General features: G+C 44.6%; 2 protein-coding genes across 7 annotated transcripts in view; one reads left to right on the top strand and one right to left on the bottom strand.

Moving 5' to 3' along the window:
- Positions 1–17,599, top strand: part of gtf2f2a (general transcription factor IIF, polypeptide 2a) — a 139,056-nt gene that overhangs the window by 90,134 nt on the left and 31,323 nt on the right. The gene's annotated exons all lie outside the window — the stretch shown is intronic.
- Positions 1,712–17,599, bottom strand: part of kctd4 (potassium channel tetramerization domain containing 4) — a 29,677-nt gene continuing 13,789 nt past the window's right edge. For 2 of the 5 annotated variants that reach the window (XM_068040184.1, XM_068040185.1), the window contains exon 4: positions 1,712–2,862. In XM_068040184.1, the coding sequence (XP_067896285.1) occupies positions 2,028–2,798 (771 nt within the window). In that variant the 5' untranslated portion in view covers positions 2,799–2,862 and the 3' untranslated portion in view covers positions 1,712–2,027. The other 3 variants (XR_010975786.1, XR_010975785.1, XR_010975784.1) reach the window with 3 other exon arrangements.

Raw genomic sequence — 17,599 nt, 5'->3', positions numbered from 1 at the left:
CTAGGGTCTGAACTTTTTACAATTTATATAAGTGACTTGGATGAAGGGTTGCTAAATTTGCTGATGACACAAAGATAGGTAGGAAAATAAGTTATAAAGAGGACATAAGGAGGCTACAAAGGGATATAGGTAGGTTAAGTGAGTGGGCAAAGATCTGGCAAATTGAGTATAATGTGGGAAAATGTGAAATTGTCCATTTTGGCAGGAAGAATAAAATATTATCTAAATGGTGAGAGATTGCAGAGCTCTGAGATGCAGAGGGATCTGGGTGTTCTAGTGCATGAATCGCAAAAGGTCAGTATGCAGGTACGGCACGTAATTAGGAAAGCTAATTGAATGTTATCATTTATTGCGAGCGGAATTGAATACAAAAGTAGGTTATGCTTCAGCTATACAGGGCATTGGTGAGACCACATCTGGAGTACTGTGTGCAGTATTACTCTCATTTATGGAAGAATGTAAATGCATTGAAAGCAGTTCAGAGAAGGTTTCCTGGACTAATACCTGGAATGGGCGGTTTATATTATGAGGAAAGGTCGGACAGGCTAGGCTTGTATCCGTTGGAGTTTAGAAGAGGAAGAGGCGACTTGATTAAAACATATACGATTCTGAGGGGTCTTGACGGTGGATGTGGAAAGGATGTTCCCTCTTGTGGTAGAATCTCGAACTAGCGGTCGCCATTTTAAAATAAGGGGTCGCCAATTTAAGACAGAGATGGGTCGTGAGTCTTTGGAACTCTTTTCCTCAAAAAGCAGTGGAAACAGAGTCTTTGAATATTTTTAAGGCAGAGGTAGATAGATTGTTGATAAGCAAGGGGGTGGAAGGTTATTTTGGTCAGGCAGGAATGTGGAGTTGAGGTTACAATCAGATCAGCCATGATCTTATTGAATGGCGGAACAGGCTCGAGTGGCCAAGTGGCCGACTCCTGCTCCTAATTCGTATGTTCGTAACTAAATGAGAACTTTCTGAATCACAAATGTAAGTTTAAGTTTGCTTGTTTATTTTTTTGTTTTATGTTCAGAGTGGATTCTTTTCTGTCGAGTTTACAACACGCATGGACACAGATCGGCCCATTGCTGGAGCAATCTAGAACTAATTTCATAGTCCCAGCCTGCAACTTTTTTTTATTTGTTTATGGGATGTGGGCATCACTGGCTAGGCCAGCATTTATTGCCCATCCCTAATTACCCTTGAACTGGCAATTTAAGAGTCAACCACATTGCTGTGTGGAGTTACATGTAAGCCAGGCCAAGTAAGGACAGCAGATTTCCTTCCCTAAAGGACATTTGTGAATCAGATGGGTTTATACGGTTTTTACAACAATCGACAATGGTTTTGTGGTCATCATTGGATTAGTTTTTTTTTTATTTCACCATCTGCCGTGGTGGGATTCGAACCCATGTCCCCAGAGCATTAGCCTGGGCTCTGGATTACTAGTCCAATGAGATTACCATTGTGCCACTGCTTCCCCTGGATAATTAGAGAAACTGATACATTTTCAGCTACTTTTCTGAGCATCATTACTAAGAACCCTATGGGATAGAAGTGTTTTGAGACTTAAATTACACTGATACTAACTTGCATTACGTATGAAAAATATATTGTAAGAATAGAAATTTTCCCTAAGAATTTCATGCTGGAGAAGGAAAGAAACCTATGCTGAGGACATTATTGTACATGTATCAAACATTATGAGACTATGAAACCGTTTTTAAATGCAGTTTTATTTTTCTTTTACATAATATTACACTAATACTTGAGGATCTAAATAATTTATTCATTGTAGATTCCTAATCAGCAAAGCAAGTAAATTACAAATGGAAGTGGTGTGATGGAACAAGATGCTTGTGTGCAAATTGAAGAGTTATAATCAGGTGATTTGAACTGAATACATTACAGCATTACATTAATTCACTGACTGAGCAGCCGATCCAATTATAGTGGCACGGTAGTTGCAAAAGAGTCTTTTGTACCTCAGTGTTTATTACAGTGATGTGCAGCATGCTTCTGTATCTGGAAAGCAGAATTTACTTAAGAAAATGAAGTGCATCACTCTGAACGATTGACCCCTTGGAGCTGTCCAAGCTGGTCAGCAACTTGAAGCCACTCTTTAAAGCCATCATGACGGTCTCAAATTTTAAGGTCTCCAGTGTGCAGATAAAGGTGTTGTCTTCCTTCAGAACGAGCCGTGCACCACTTTCTGACTTAATGAAGTACTTAAAATGGATGGCATGCGATGACGCCACAAATTCCTCAGGAAACCCATCTAGACGGCTTTTTGACACTTGAATAATGCGCAACTTGATCCTTGTTATGAAATCTGAAGAATTGCAGTAGATTCTGAGGCCATGAGAGCGGTCGTGGCTGTCGGTTATTTCCAGAAATGTGGCCTCTGATGCCTCCCGCACAGTCGCAGACTTGGCTTTCAGAGCATCTGTCAGAGGTTTTACTTGGTAAAATTCTGCTTCCCGTGCCAAAAGTTGAATCTCTCGAAATCCTTCTGGCAAGAGAAGCTCACCATTTCGTAGGAAGTTAAGGACATGCCTGAACAGCGAGCCATCGCGATCTATGAAGCAATTCCCGTCTGCATCAACAGTACCCTGAATTTTGCCATTTAACAAAGCTTCTGGTATGGAATCAGCATACTTGGTTAAAGTACATCTCTGCGTTGTATAGAGATGCCCACCAACATTAATGGTGATCAGAGCCGCTTTGCAGTTCTTGCCCTTTTGCAAGCCTTCTGTAATGTTGCATTTTCCTTCACAGTCGGTTTCCTTTTTATTGATCTTCCCTTCCATTCCACAAACCTTGATGCTAATTAGGCTGTGCTGTGTCGCATTTGCTGGTTGTAAAGACGATCACCTGTATACAGTAGAGTAGGAATAAGAAATGGAAATGTTGGCAGGGTTTCATAAGATGTCAGCACCATTTCACTGTAGGTGGCATTTCATCCTTGCATGCAGTGAATTTGCAGCAGTATAATTTGATACTGAAATTTGCCCATAGCTTTTTAAAGGCAGAAGTGGAGTTGCCACCTCTCGGTGAATTAAAGCTGTCTGCCTCTTTTTTCAAACATAGACATAAGGCATTACCAGAATTGCACCAGCGTAAAAGATGTTCTGCATGCAGTCTGTCATGAGATGTGCTCTCCACTGGGAGGGAATTAGTACTGATATAGATGTTATTTGTGTGCTTAAGTCACTGACCATAGCTTTTCACATGGATTGATTGCTGGCTATGTGATTTCCCAATAACTAGGGCTAAAGAACAGAGCTAATCTCAGTCATTGATGTAGACAAATGGTTTTAAAATTATTCAGCTATGAAGCAACAATTTTGTTTTCGAGGCAGGCCTCCAAAGCTCCTGGAAAATTAAATTGTTGGACACTGCGGCTTCAACGTGATTCATTTGTTAATCAGCTTCCATAGCTGTCGGAAGAATCTAGTTGGAATTCATGTGTCCAAGTTGGAAACTCTAATCATCCATCTGGTTTTCAAATGAGAAAATATATATTTTACAACAGTCATTCCTTTTATTTCTTCAGTCTAAATTAAGTGAAAAGATTTAAGTATTTCATAGAATTTGAAGAGCGTATTTCGTTTGGGTTGTTGTAACTGCAACTTCCATTTATTTAGCACAGATAACATTTTAGACTGTCAATTTCAGATGATCCTGAAGCTATAGAAAAGAATTAAACGGTTTATGAATTGGGAAATTTCTTTTAGCATACATTACGTTTATTTCGCAATGGACAGCAACAGTTAATAACCCTCTCAGTGCACAAAGTTGTAGACAAGAGTAAATATTTTGATCCAAAGATTTCAGAGGATTTTGTGTGGTTCAGATTGCATTCTTCTGATCTATTCCTGGAACTGCAACCTTGTTTAAAAGCTTCATTTGCAGCATTTTATATAATGCCTGCAAATTGGATTATTAATTTAGTTATTCAAAAAATTCCAATCCATTTGTGAGATGTCACTTTTTTTTATTGGTTCATGGGATTGAGTGTCACTGGCAAGGCTGGCATTTGTTGCCCATCCATAAGTGCCCTTGAGAAGTGGCCTTTTTGAACTGCTGCAGTCCGTGTGGCACAGGTACACTCATAGTGCTGTTAGGGAGGGAGTTCCAGGATTTTGACCCAATGACAGTGAAGGAATGGTGATATAGTTCCAAGCCAAAATGGTGTGTGACTTGGAAAGGAACTTACAGGTGGTGGTGTTCCCATGCGTCTGCTATTCTTGTCCTTCAAGGTGGTAGAAGGTGCAGGTTTGGCAGATGCTGCCAAAGGAGGCTTGGCGAGATGCTGCAGTGCATCTTGTTTGTGGTACACACTGCTGCCACTGTATGTCAGTGATGGAGGGAGTGAATATTGAAGGTGGTGGACAGGGTATCAGTCAAGTCGGCTGGTTTGTCCTGGATTGTGTCGAGATTCTTGAGTAGTGTTGGAGCTGCACTCATCCAGGCTCCTGAATTGTGCCTTGTAGATGGTGGACAGGCTTTGGGGAATCTGGAGGTGAGTTACTCGCCTCAGAATTTCCAACCTCTGGCCTGGTTTTGTAGCCACAGCATTTACATGGCTAGTCCAGTTCAGTTTCTGGTCAGTGGTAATCCCTAGAATGTGGAGGATGGGGGATACAGCAGTGATATGCCATTGAATGTCAAGTGGAGATGGTTAGATTCTCTCTCCTTGGAGATGGTCATTGCCCAGCACTTGAGTGGTGTTAATGTTACTTGCCATTATCAGCTCAAGCCTGAATGTTGTCCAGGCTTTGCTGCATGCGCATATAGACTGCTTCAGTATCTGAATCTCGAATGGCACTGAGCACTGCGCAATCATCAGCGATCATCTCCACTTCTGATCCTATATTGGAGGGAAGGTCATTGATAAAGTAGCTGAAGATGGTAGGACCTAGAACACTACCTTGAGGAACTCCTGCAGTGATGTCCTGGGGCTGAGATGGTTGTCCTCCAACAACCACAACCATCTCAGTTTCGCTAGGGCTCCTTGAAGCCACACTCGGTCAAATGCTGCCTTGTTGTCAAGGGCAGTCACTCTCACCTCACCTCTTGAATTCACCTCTTTTGTCCATGTTTGGACCAAAGCTGTAATGAGGATTGAAGCGAGGGGCCTGTGGAACCCAAACTGAGCATCAGTGAGCAGGTTATAGAGCAGGGTTGTCCAACATACGGCCCACAGGCCAGGATCCGGCCCACCAACAGTTTCAATCCGGCCTGTGGATGTAAACTGTACCCTGCCGTTGCTCATCCTCGCCAGGGATCCGTAACTGGTAACTTCCCATTGGCTTTTACTTCCAGACCGGCTGTTTTAAAAAAAAAAAAAATTGCAAGCCAATTTCACAGCTGACAAGTGCCGGGAGCAGGAACAGCAGTTCCCAAACTTTCACAAATTCCTGTTCCCGCTCCCAGCACCTGTCACCCGTGAAACTTACCTTGTGAATTTTTTTTTTTAATTGATCAACCCTCTGCTGAGGGTTCCTGCTCTCTGCAATAGTCAGAGAGAATGGGGGCGGGAGAGAGGGGAGGGGTAACAGAGAGTGGGAGGGGGTGTCAGAGGAAGCGAGAGAGAGGGGGACAGGGAACAGAGAGGGGGGGAGACAGAGAGAGAGAGAGAGAGGGGGGGAGACCGAGAGAGAGGGGGGGAGACAGAGAGAGAGAGAGAGAGAGAGAGACAGAGAGAGAGAGATGGGGGGAGACAGAGAGACAGAGAGAGAGAGAGGGGGGGAGACAGAGAGAGAGAGAGGGGGGGAGACAGAGAGAGAGAGAGGGGGGGAGACAGAGAGAGAGAGAGGGGGGGAGACAGAGAGAGAGAGAGGGGGGGAGACAGAGAGAGAGGGGGGGAGACAGAGAGAGAGGGGAACAGAGAGAGAGAGGGGGGGGGAGACAGAGAGAGAGAGAGAGGGGGGGGGGAGACAGAGAGAGAGAGAGAGGGGGGGGAGACAGAGAGAGAGGGGGGGGAGACAGAGAGAGAGAGAGAGAGGTGGGGACAGAGAGAGAGAGAGAGGTGGGGACAGAGAGAGAGAGAGAGGTGGGGACAGAGAGAGAGAGAGAGGTGGGGACAGAGAGAGAGAGAGAGAGGTGGGGACAGAGAGAGAGAGAGAGAGGTGGGGACAGAGAGAGAGAGAGAGAGGTGGGGACAGAGAGAGAGAGAGAGAGGTGGGGACAGAGAGAGAGAGAGAGAGGTGGGGACAGAGAGAGAGAGAGAGAGGTGGGGACAGAGAGAGAGAGAGAGAGGTGGGGACAGAGAGAGAGAGAGGGGGGGAACAGAGAGAGAGAGAGAGAGAGGGGGGGACAGAGAGAGAGAGAGAGGGGGGGACAGAGAGAGAGAGAGAGGGGGGGACAGAAAGAGAGAGAGAGAGAGAGAGGGGGGGACAGAGAGAGAGGGGGGGAACAGAGAGAGAGAGAGAGAGGGGGGGAACAGAGAGAGAGAGAGAGAGGGGGGGACAGAGAGAGAGAGAGAGAGGGGGGGACAGAGAGAGAGAGAGAGAGGGGGGGACAGAGAGAGAGAGAGAGGGGGGGACAGAGAGAGAGAGAGAGGGGGGGACAGAGAGAGAGAGAGAGGGGGGGACAGAGAGAGAGAGAGAGGGGGGGACAGAGAGAGAGGGGGGGACAGAGAGAGAGGGGGGGACAGAGAGAGAGAGGGGGGGACAGAGAGAGAGAGGGGGGGACAGAGAGAGAGAGAGGGGGGGACAGAGAGAGAGAGAGGGGTACAGAGAGAGAGAGAGGGGTACAGAGAGAGAGGGAGGGGGGGAGAGAGAGAGAGAGAGGGGGGGAGAGAGAGAAAGAGAGGGGGGGAGAGAGAGAGAGAGAGGGGGGGAGAGAGAGAGAGAGGGGGGGACAGAGAGGGGGGGACAGAGAGGGACAGAGAGGGGGGGCAGAGAGAGAGAGAGAGCGGGGGGACAGAGAGAAAGAGAGAGAGAGCGGGGGGCGACAGAGGGGGGGGGGCAGACAGAGAGAGAGGAGGGGAGTTGGGGAACAGAGAGGGGGGGGGGGGAAACAGAGGGAGGGAGAGGGGGAGCAGAAAGAGAGAGAGCGGGGAGCGACAGAGAGACGGGGGGGGGGGCCAGACAGAGAGAGAGGAGTGGGGGGGGGGGAACAGAGGGAGGGAGAGGGGGAGCAAAAAGAGAGAGAGATGGGGGACAGAGAGTGAGGATGACGCACAGGGGGGACATAGAGACAGAGAGAAGCAGAGGGAGAGACACTGATCAAGATCACTCTTGACAGATGGACATCTATCTGGAATACTCCACATCGCTACAAGAAGTGTGTGGGTAAACATTGACTACTTGTGCAAGCAAAAGAATGCTGGGTATCTCACATAATCAGTGTCCAATATAGTGATGAGAAAGTAAATCAATAAGTTAATCTTCTCATTTAAAGCTTCACAAAAATGCACATTTGTTGTTCTTTTGATTAATAGTAAGATACATTTTTAATGCCTTTATCTTTCCGAAATTGTCTTACCAGCCCCCCTGTGTAAGACAAAAATTGTAATGAGGCCACCCACGCAAAAAGGTTGGGCATCTCTATTATAGAGTCATAGGGGGGAATGTTATGCTGTCCTGTGCAGTGACATTGGAGGCAGGGAGAGCCATATAATCAGACAGGATGGTGGCCAGGGTGAGGCGATGCGCCACCTTCCCACCTCCACCCAAATTAAATCCGGGGTGGGAAGGCCCGTGGATGGTCTTTCCGCTCCACCGCCAATTGAGGCCCTTAAGTGGGCAATTAATTGCTAATTAAGGGTCTCAACCCACCGCCGATATTAGCACAGTGGTGGGTGGGCCTGTCACTGCACTGGGAGCATGCCAAGCAACCCCATGTGGGTTGCTTGCCAACTCCAGGGTGGGGTTGGAAGGGGGGAGGTCCCTCGTTAAAAGGCACTTAATGCTTGATCGAGAGGCACGGCATCGGATAAAGGGACCCGCTGAGAGCCAACCCCCTACCCTTGCTGCCAAAGCTGCCCCCCCCCCCCCCCCACACCCACCAACGACTCCTACCCCGCAAAGCCCCTCCTGCCCTGACTCACCTGTGGCCTGAGTCCAGTGCCTCTGTTAAGTCCAGTACTGGCTGCAGCCACCACTTTCGGACCATCGAGTCCATGCAGGCTCGCAGAGGAGCAAGCCAGTTGGTCCCACTCCCCTGCTTAATCACTGTAGCCCTTAAAGTTTATTTTCTTCAAGTGTCCAACCAATTTCCTTTTGACGTCATTGGTTGTCTCCACTTCCATCACCCTCGTGGGCAGTGAGTTCCAGGTCATTACCACTCACTGTGTAAAAAAAAAAATTCTTCCTCGCATCCCCCCCCCGCATCTGTTGCCCAAAACCTTCAATCTGTGTCCCCTAGTCCTTGTACCATCAGTTAACAGGAATAGTTTTTCCTTGTCTAACTTATCTAAGCTTGTCATAATCTTGTACACCTCTATCAAATCTCGCCTCAATCTCCTTTGCTTCAGAGAGTAGACTGATGGGACGGTAATTGTCCGGGTTGGATTTGTCCTGCTTTTTGTGTACAGGACATACCTGGGCAATTTTCCACATTTGTGGAGCCACCTCCTCCAGTTAGTTGTTTAATTGTCCACCACCATTCACGACTGGATGTGGCAGGACTGCAGAGCTTAGGTCTGATCCATTGGTTGTAGGATCGCTTAGCTCTGTCTATCGCATGCTGCTTACGCAGTTTGGCACGCAAGTAGTCCTGTGTTGTCGGTTCACCTCATTTTGAGCTATGCCTGGTGCAGCTCCTGGCATGCCCTCCTGCACTCTTCATTGACCAGGATTGGTCACCCGGCTTGATGGTCATGGTAGAGTGGGGGATAAACTGGGCCATGAGGTTACAGATTGTGGTCTGCCGGTGCTACCAATCCACTCTTGGTGATGGACATTGAAATCCCCCACCCAGAGTACATTCTGCACCCTTGCCGCCCTCTGTGCTTCTTCTAGCTTTTGCTCAACATGGAGGAGCACTGATTGGTCAGCTGAGGGATGGCGGTAGGTGGTAATAAGCAGGACGTTTCCTTGCCCATGTTTGATCTGATGCCATGAGACCTCATGGGGTCCAGAGTCAATGTTGAGGGTTCCCAGGGCAACTGCCTCCCGACTGTATAGCAGGAAAAAACTCTGAAGCGCTCAGGCAGCAAGATATCAGCATCAGTTTAGAATGAATTAAGAAGAATAAAACCAGATGAACCACCTGGCATCAACCTATGAACCGGAAATGACAAAGCACAACCTGCCCAGTCTACCCTGCAAAGTCCTTACTATTATCTGGAGGCTTGTGCCAAAATTGGGAGGGCTGTCCCACAGACTAGTCAAGCCTGACATAATCATACTCACTGAATCATACCTTACAGCCCATGTCCTAGATGCCACCATCACCATCTCTGGATATGACCTGTCCCATGGGCAGGACAGACCCAGCAGAGGTAGCATCACAGTGCTTTACTTGTGTTCATTGCTTTTTCATCGGGCTGTTACATACTCCACTTTACAATGTCCAATAATCTCGGAACATATGGAACTCATCCCTTATTTCAGTTTTTGTTTTAAATGGGAGTAGCGATACAGTTTACAGGTTATAAACCTGCAGTGTCCCAAAGTTACTAGGTCTTCCTCTGGACAAGCTACAAGAGGCACACTAGAGAAGCCTAATGATGGCTGCTGTGTTGATTTTCCATGAATGTGTAGTAATAAACTGATATCGGGAATGCTATATGGTTTGTGGCTCTGCATGGTATGAAGCATACAGCCAGGGTTTTTAATGGACAAGAAATCACAGGCTGGCAAATGCACATGCATAAAATCCCAGCCCACAAGTCAGGTGGAAAAGGGTGACTAGGTTTAAAGTAACTATTTACGTTGATACGGTGAACAGAGATTTAACCAAACATTTTCCACCCGTCAAGGTTAATACAACATTGAGACTGATAGGTGCTAATCAAAAACGTACAACATACTTCAGTGCAGACAGGAAGAACTTTGTACAGATAGTTACTTGTACAGATGTTCTCGTGTCACTTTTGTGAAAATTCATTTTTAACCAGATTTCCAGGTGGAGTGCTTTTAGTCTTGATAAGCTCAAGTATTTAAGGTGCAGTTTTTGCATTAGATTTCAGTGGAAATGTTGGGAAGAATAGGAGTGTTTGTATTTAAAGTGCTTGATTGTGTTCCAGTATAGTTCGTATAGTAGTTCAGCAGCCTTGATGGTTTGTAGTAGTTTGCAGAACAGCGTAATCAAGCAGTCAGCTCAATAATATAAATTTAGGCAAGGTTGCCTTGTTGTAACATGCAGGAAGTTAGAAAATGGTTGCTGCAAAAGGAAAAAGAATGATTAGTCAATGATGTGCTGCATAAGTCAGAACCAACAGACTCGAGAAAAGTAGAGTTGTTTTGATGTAGCAGATAAACTGATCGTTTTTTCTCTCTATTCTAAGGAAATGGACATTGCTAGCAATGTCAGTAATTATTGCCTATACCTAGATGCCCTTGAGCAGGTGGTCATGAGTTGCCTTCTTGAATCATTGAGTCCATGTGGTGAAGGTACTCCCACCGTGCTAGTTAGGTAGGGAGTTCCAGGAATTTGACCCTGCGACCATGAAGCAATGGCAATATTGTTATCTAAATGCCAGATCTAGAGACTGTGCAGTGTCCTGTTTGTTCTTGACATTTTTGAAAGATAAGAAAACTTCATAAAATTGTTTCTGGCAACTGTTTTTACATGCACAAATGGAATATAAAACAAATTGACAGAATTTACTTTATGCATTTAAAATGCTGTTTGATATTTATTGTGTTTGTGGCATTGAGAGGATTTCCTTAACACAGATTGATGAGGTTGGGGCTTTTTTCTTTAGAAATGATACTTAGACGTGACCTGATAGAGGTCTTCAAAATTATGAATGGGTTGGACAGGATAGATCTCAAAAGAATGTTTTCATTGGTGGGAGAATCCAAATCTAGGGGCAATAAATACAAGATATTAAATCCAATAGGGAAATAAGTAGATTTTATTTTTACTCAGATCATAAGAAGTGGGAGCAGGAGTGGGCCATCAGCTCTTTAAGCCTGCTCTGTCATTCAGTAAGATTATGGCTGATCATCTAACTCAACGCCACTTCCCCACATCGTGATTGGAATGTGGAACTTGTTACCACAGGAAATGGTTAAAGTAAACAGCTTGTACGCTTTCAAAGGAAGCTAGGCATGAGAGATGAAAATAGAAAATATGCCGAAAAGCTGAGATGAGATAGATAAAATGGGGGGGGGGACTCATGTGGAGTATAAATACCTGCACAGACCAGTTGGGTGGTATTTATCCTATATGTCCAAGTTAGAATGGTGTGTGACTTGAATGGGGAACCAGGAGGTAATGGTGTTTCCATGCACCTTCTGCTCTTGTCCTTCATCGTGTTTTGAGATCGTTAGTTTGGGAGGTGCTATCGAGGAAGCCTCAGCAAGTCAGCAGTGCATCCTGTAGAACGTACACACTGCACAGTATGCCAACAGTGGAGGGAATGGATGTTTAAGATGGTGGATGGGGTAGCAATCAAGCAAATTTCTTTGACCTGGATGATGTTGAGCTTCTTGAGTGTTATTTCAGATCCATCCATCCAGGCAAGTGGAGAGTATTCCATCACACTCCTGACTTGCTCCTTGTAATGGTGGAGAGGCTTTGGGGAGTTAGGAGGTGAGTTACCACAGAATATCCAGCCTCTGATCTCCTCTAGTAGCCACAGTGTTTATATGGCTGGTCCAATGTTGTGCCTCGTCCAGTTGAATTCCTGGTCAATGGGCACTCCCAGGCTGTTGATGGTGGGGGATTTGGTGATGGTAATGCCATTGAATGTCAAGGGGTGGTTGTTGTTGGAGATGATCATTGCCTAACATTTGTGTGGCACAAATGTTACTTGCTGTGTGCAAATTGGCTGTGCATTTGCCTACATTATAACAGTGACTACACCTCAAAAGCATTTCTGTGCCTGTAAATCATACTTTGAGACATCCTGAGGATGTGAAAGGTGTCATATTAGTGCATGTTCTTTCTTTGTCTCTGGGATGTGCTGAAAATTGAGTCATTTTTAATTGGTGCTCCCCTTGGTACCTGCTAGTGGCCAAGCTGGGTCTTTGTAATTGGTTGGATTTATGTAGAATGCCTTGCACTGAATTAAGTAGCATAAATAAAACACTCAAATGAACCAATATCGTAATTAATTTTCCTACATTCCAGTAAATCACCCAAGAAGAAGCAGTGAATAAACATCCAGATATGGCAATGACCTTACTTGATCTTGTTAAGCGTTGTACTATTGCATGTATACATACTTCTGTGCTGGATTTACCCGTCACTCGTTGCAACTATTAATTTTCCTGGAACATGTTTTGAGAAGAGTGGGTGGGTGACCATTTTCAGTCCTTCTCTGACTGCCTAATTCGGAACCCCAGATCCCCTTGTGAATATGTCATCCCATTTAAGACATCGCTAAAGAGCAATCCTGGTTACTAACTTAATTAGGAAAGTGTGAAAGTATTTTGAGATGTTAAAGGACAGTTGAATGAATTAGAAAGGGTTCACATTTTGTAAATCTTTAAATATAGGCTAAAGCGTCTTAGTACTATGTTAATATTTGTACTGCTGTACCTTTATTATGGATCAGTGGTATCAGGACAGTGGTATATGGGGTTTACTGTTACTGCTAATGATCTCAAAGTCTTTCGTAAGACTGGAGTGCTTGGACCAAATAAATGCATTAATTCCGAAAGCTGAGAGTAAAATAATGCGGCATTATCTTCTACAAATCCTATGTGATGTTAGGAAAAGTCACAATAGAGTGAGTTAACTAGTTCACCATTGTTTTACAAAGATTACAGGGTTGGGAAAATTCTGATCAACCAGGTGCGGATGTTACTGGACTAGTAATTCACAGGCTTGGTCTAATGATCCAGAGACATGAATTCAAATCCCACCACAGCATCTGGGGAATTTAAATTTAATTAAATAAATCTGGAATAAAAGAGTAGCATCAGTAAGGATGACTTTTAAACTACTGGATTGTCAGAAAAACTTGGCTGGCTCACTAATGTCCTTTAGGGAAGGAAATCTGCTGTTCTTACCCTGTCTGCCCATATAAGACACACAACAATGTAGTTAACTATTAACTGGTGTCTGAAATGGCCTAGCAAGCCTAAAGTCGCATCAAATGGCTATGGTAAAGCATAAGAATAAAACCAACAGATCACTTGGCTTCAGTCAGATTTGATACAGAAGAGGCACAGCCAGTTCAGTCGATCCTGCAAAGTCTTCCTCACTAGCATCTGAGGGCTTGAACCAAAATTGGGAGAGCTGTCCCACAGACTAGTCAAGCAACAGCCTGACATAGTCATACTCACAGAATCATATATTTCAGCCAACATCTTGACTCCTTCCTCACTGTCCCTGGGTATGTCCTGCCCCATCAAAGGTGGCGCACAGTGGTACACAGTCAGGAGGGAGTGGCCCTCGGAGTCTTCAACGTTGACTCCAGAGACATGGCATCAGGTCAAACACAGGCAAAGAAACCTCCTGCTGATTACCAGCTATCTCCCTCCCTCAGCTGATGGATACGTGCTCCTCTATGTTGAACAGCACTTGGAATAAACACCGAGGGCAGTAAGGGCACAGAATTACTCTGGGTGGAGAACTTCATTGTTCATCATGAAGAGTGAATTGGTAGCACCACTACTGACTGGGTTGGCTCAGTTCTGAAGGACATAGCTGCCAGTCTGGGCCTACAGCAGATAGTGAGAGAACCAACAATAGGGACAAACCTATTTGAGCTTATCCTCGCCAATCTTAACTGTCACAGATACATCTGTCCATGACAGTATGTAGGAGTGACCACCATGCAGTCCTTGTGAAAACCTGTCTTCACGCTGAGGACACCTTCCGTTGTGTTGTGTGGCACTCCCACCGTGTTAAATGGGATAGATTCAGAAGAGATCTGACAGTTCAAAACTGGCCATCCATGAGGCGCGGTGCTCTAGCAGCAGCAGAATTGTATTCAACCATAATCTGTAGTATCATGGCCCAGGATAGAGTCATTAATGGCATAGAAGGCGGCCATTTGGCCCATCGAGTCCATGCTAGCTCTCTGAGGAGCAATCTAGTCAGCCCCACTCCCCAGCTCAATCACCGTAGCCCTACAAGTTTATTTCCTTCAGGTGTCCTTCCTTCAAGTGTCCATCCAGTTTCCTTTTGAAATCGTAGATTGTCTCCACTTCCATCACCCTTGTGGGCAGCGAATTCCAAGACATTACCACTCGCTGCGTAATAAAGAGTTCTTACTCACATTTCCCCTGCATGTCTTGCCCAAAATCTTCCATCTGTGTCCCCTGGTCCTTGTCCCATCAGTTAATGGGAACAGTTTTTACTTATCTAACTTATTTAAGCCTATCATAATCTTGTACACCTCTATCGAATCTCCCCTCGATCTCCTTTGCTCCAGGGAGAACAACCCCAGCTTCTCCAACCTAACCTTGTAACTAAAATCCCTCATCCTTGGAACTATTCTGGTAAAACTCCTCAGTCCCCTCTCCAGGACCCTCACATCCTTCCTAAAGTGGACTAACCAGAATTGGATGCAGTGCTCTAATTGGGTCCTGACCAGAGCTTTATAAAGGTTCAACATAACTTCTCTGCTTTTGTACCCTGTGCCTCTATTTATGAAGCCCAAGATCTGATCTGCTTTGCTAACCACTCTCTCGATATGCCCTGCCAGCTTCAAAGATCGATGCACATGCACCGCCGGGTCCTCTGTTCTGAAACACTCTAGAACTGCGCTATTAAGACTATAATGCCTCCCCCTATCCCATCTGCCAAAATGCATCACCTCACACTTCTCTGTATTAAATTCCATCTGCCATTTGTCAGCCCATTCTGCGAACCTATCTATGTCCTGTTGCAGACAGTTTGTGTCATCCTCACTGGTTGCCACTCCTCCAAGTTTGGTAGCTTTGGCAAATTTTGAAATTTTTCTCCGTATTGCACTTTCCAAGTTATTTATATATAGTTTTAAAAAAAACAGTGGTCCTAGCACTGACCCTTGGGGAACACCACTGTCTACAATCCTCCAGTTTGAAAAACAACCATTTACTACAACTTGCTATTTTCTGTCCTTAAGCCAATTTTTTAAACCAGTTGGACACTCACTCTCCTATTCCGTGAGCCTCAGTTTTGTTAACCAGCCTTTTATGTGGTACTTTCTCAAAAGCTTACTTAAATTCCATATAGACAACATCCACCGCATTCCCTTCATCAACCTTCTCTGTTATGGTCAAAAAATTCAATTAGATTAGTTGAACATAATCTACCTTTGACAAATCAATGCTAGATATCCTTAATTAACTCAAACCTTTCCATGTGCCTGTTGATCTTTTCCCTGATTGTTGTTTCTAAAGCCTCACCCACCACTGATGCTAAACTAACTGTACCTGTAGTTGCTAGGACTGTCCTTACACCCTTTCTTGAATAAGGGTGTCACATTTGCCTCTCTCCAATCCTCTGGCACCTCCTCACATCTAGGAAAGATTATGACAAACCCTTCTGCTATTTCCACCTCTATTTCCTTTTGCAATCTGGGATGCAAGCCATCCGGACCAGGTAACTCAACTACCCTAAGCATAGCCAGCCTTTCCAGTACCTCCTGCCTCTCAATTCTTACCCTATCCATTGTCTCTGCTTTCCGCTTCTACCGGTAGTTTGTCAGATTCCTCTTCCTTCGTAAGCGCTGATACACAGTACTCATTATGTATTCTATCTAGCCTTGCCCTGTTCTTCTGAGCATATATTACCCTCTCTGTCCCTAATAGGCCCCACTGCACCTCTCACTATCTGCTTACTATTTACTTGCCAGTAGACAATTTTTGGGTTCCCTTTTATGTTGACTGCCATTCTATTCTCATCTTCTCTCTTTGCCAGTCTTATTTTTCTCTTCACCTCCCCTCTTAACTGATTGCATTTCGCCTGATTCTCACTTAAAGAATTTTTGCATCGTGCACGCTCTATTTTCATAATGTCTATCTCCCTTGTCATCCAAGGAGTCCTGTTTTTGGTTCCCCTACTTTGGCCTTTTTTGGAATGTACCTGAAGCATCTCTTCCTTAAAGATAACCCATTGTTCCATTACAGTTTTTCCTGTCAGTTTTTGGTTCCAATTTATCCTGGCTAGATCCCTTCTTATTGCATATTTCTCACTCTACCATTACCATCAAGCCAGGGACCAACCTTGGATCAATGAGGAGTGCAGAAAAGCACTCCAGGCACAGCACCAGATGTATCTAAAACTGAGGTGCCAACCTGTTGATGCTACAGCACAGGACTACACGCGTGCTAAACAACGGCAGCAGCATGCTATAGACGGAGCTAAGCAATCCCACAACCAATGGATCAGATCAATTCTCTGCAGTCCTGCCACATCCAGTCATAAATGGTGGTGGACAATTAAACAACTAACAGGAGGAGAAGGCTCCATGAACACCCTTATCCTCACTGATGACAGAGTCAGCAATTGAATGCAAGAGACTAAGCTGAAGTGTTTGCAACCACTTTCAGTTCCAAATGGATGATCCTTCTTGGCATCCTCCTGAGGTCTGCACAATCATGGAAACCAGTCTTCCGCAGATTTAATTTACTCCGTGCGATAATCTAAAAGAGAGGGTGACGGGAGATTTAGCAATCTAAAGACAAAAGTAAAAGCAATAGCGCATTGTAGCGATTTGGGTAAAGACAAACAGAACAGAACAGGGAGGGACAGAGAGTTTAGGGGTAATAGTGAATAAGTCCCAGGCAAAGAATAGTTGTAAAAAAAATAAATTGAAGACCCTTTCTCTGAACACATGTAGCATTCACAGTAAGGTAGATGAACTAGTGACACAAATAGAGATAAATGGTTTAGATCTAATCGCCATTACAGAAACATGGTTACAAGGTGACCAAAGTTGAGAAATAAATATTCCAAGATACGAAACATTTGAAAAAGACAAACAGAACGGAAAAGTAGTAAAGGATGACATAAGGACAGTCATGAGAAAGGATCTTGCTTCAGAAAATCAGGAAGTAGAATCAATATGGGTGGAGATTAGGAATAAAAAGGATGAGAAAACGTTGGTGGGAGTAGTTTATAGGCTCCTTAATAATAGTTATACCGTTGGACAGAACATTAAGCAGGAAATAATTGGAACTTGTAACAAAGGCAATGTAATAATTGTGGGGGACTTTAATTTTCATATAGATTGGATTAATCAAATTGGCAAAGGCATTCTGGTGGATTAATTTGTAGAATACTTTCATGACAGTTTCCTGGAACAATACACTGTGGAACCAACTCGGGATAAAGCTATTTTCAGTTGAAGATTGTGCAATGAGGCAGGTTCAATTAGCAATCTTATAGTAAAAGATCCTCTGGGAAAAGTGATCATAATACAATTGAACTCCGTATTAAGTTTGAAAGCAACATTCTCCAGTTCCAAACATGAATCTTAAACATAAAAAATGCCAGTTACGTAGGCATGAGGGGAGAGCTGGCTAAGTTTATTTGGGTAAGTAGACTA

Source organism: Heterodontus francisci, chromosome 10 (assembly GCF_036365525.1).
Source record: "Heterodontus francisci isolate sHetFra1 chromosome 10, sHetFra1.hap1, whole genome shotgun sequence".
In the NCBI taxonomy this organism is placed as follows: Eukaryota; Metazoa; Chordata; class Chondrichthyes; order Heterodontiformes; family Heterodontidae; genus Heterodontus; species Heterodontus francisci.
Note: the sequence above shows the minus strand (reverse complement) of the source record. Positions and strands in the feature narration are given on the sequence as shown.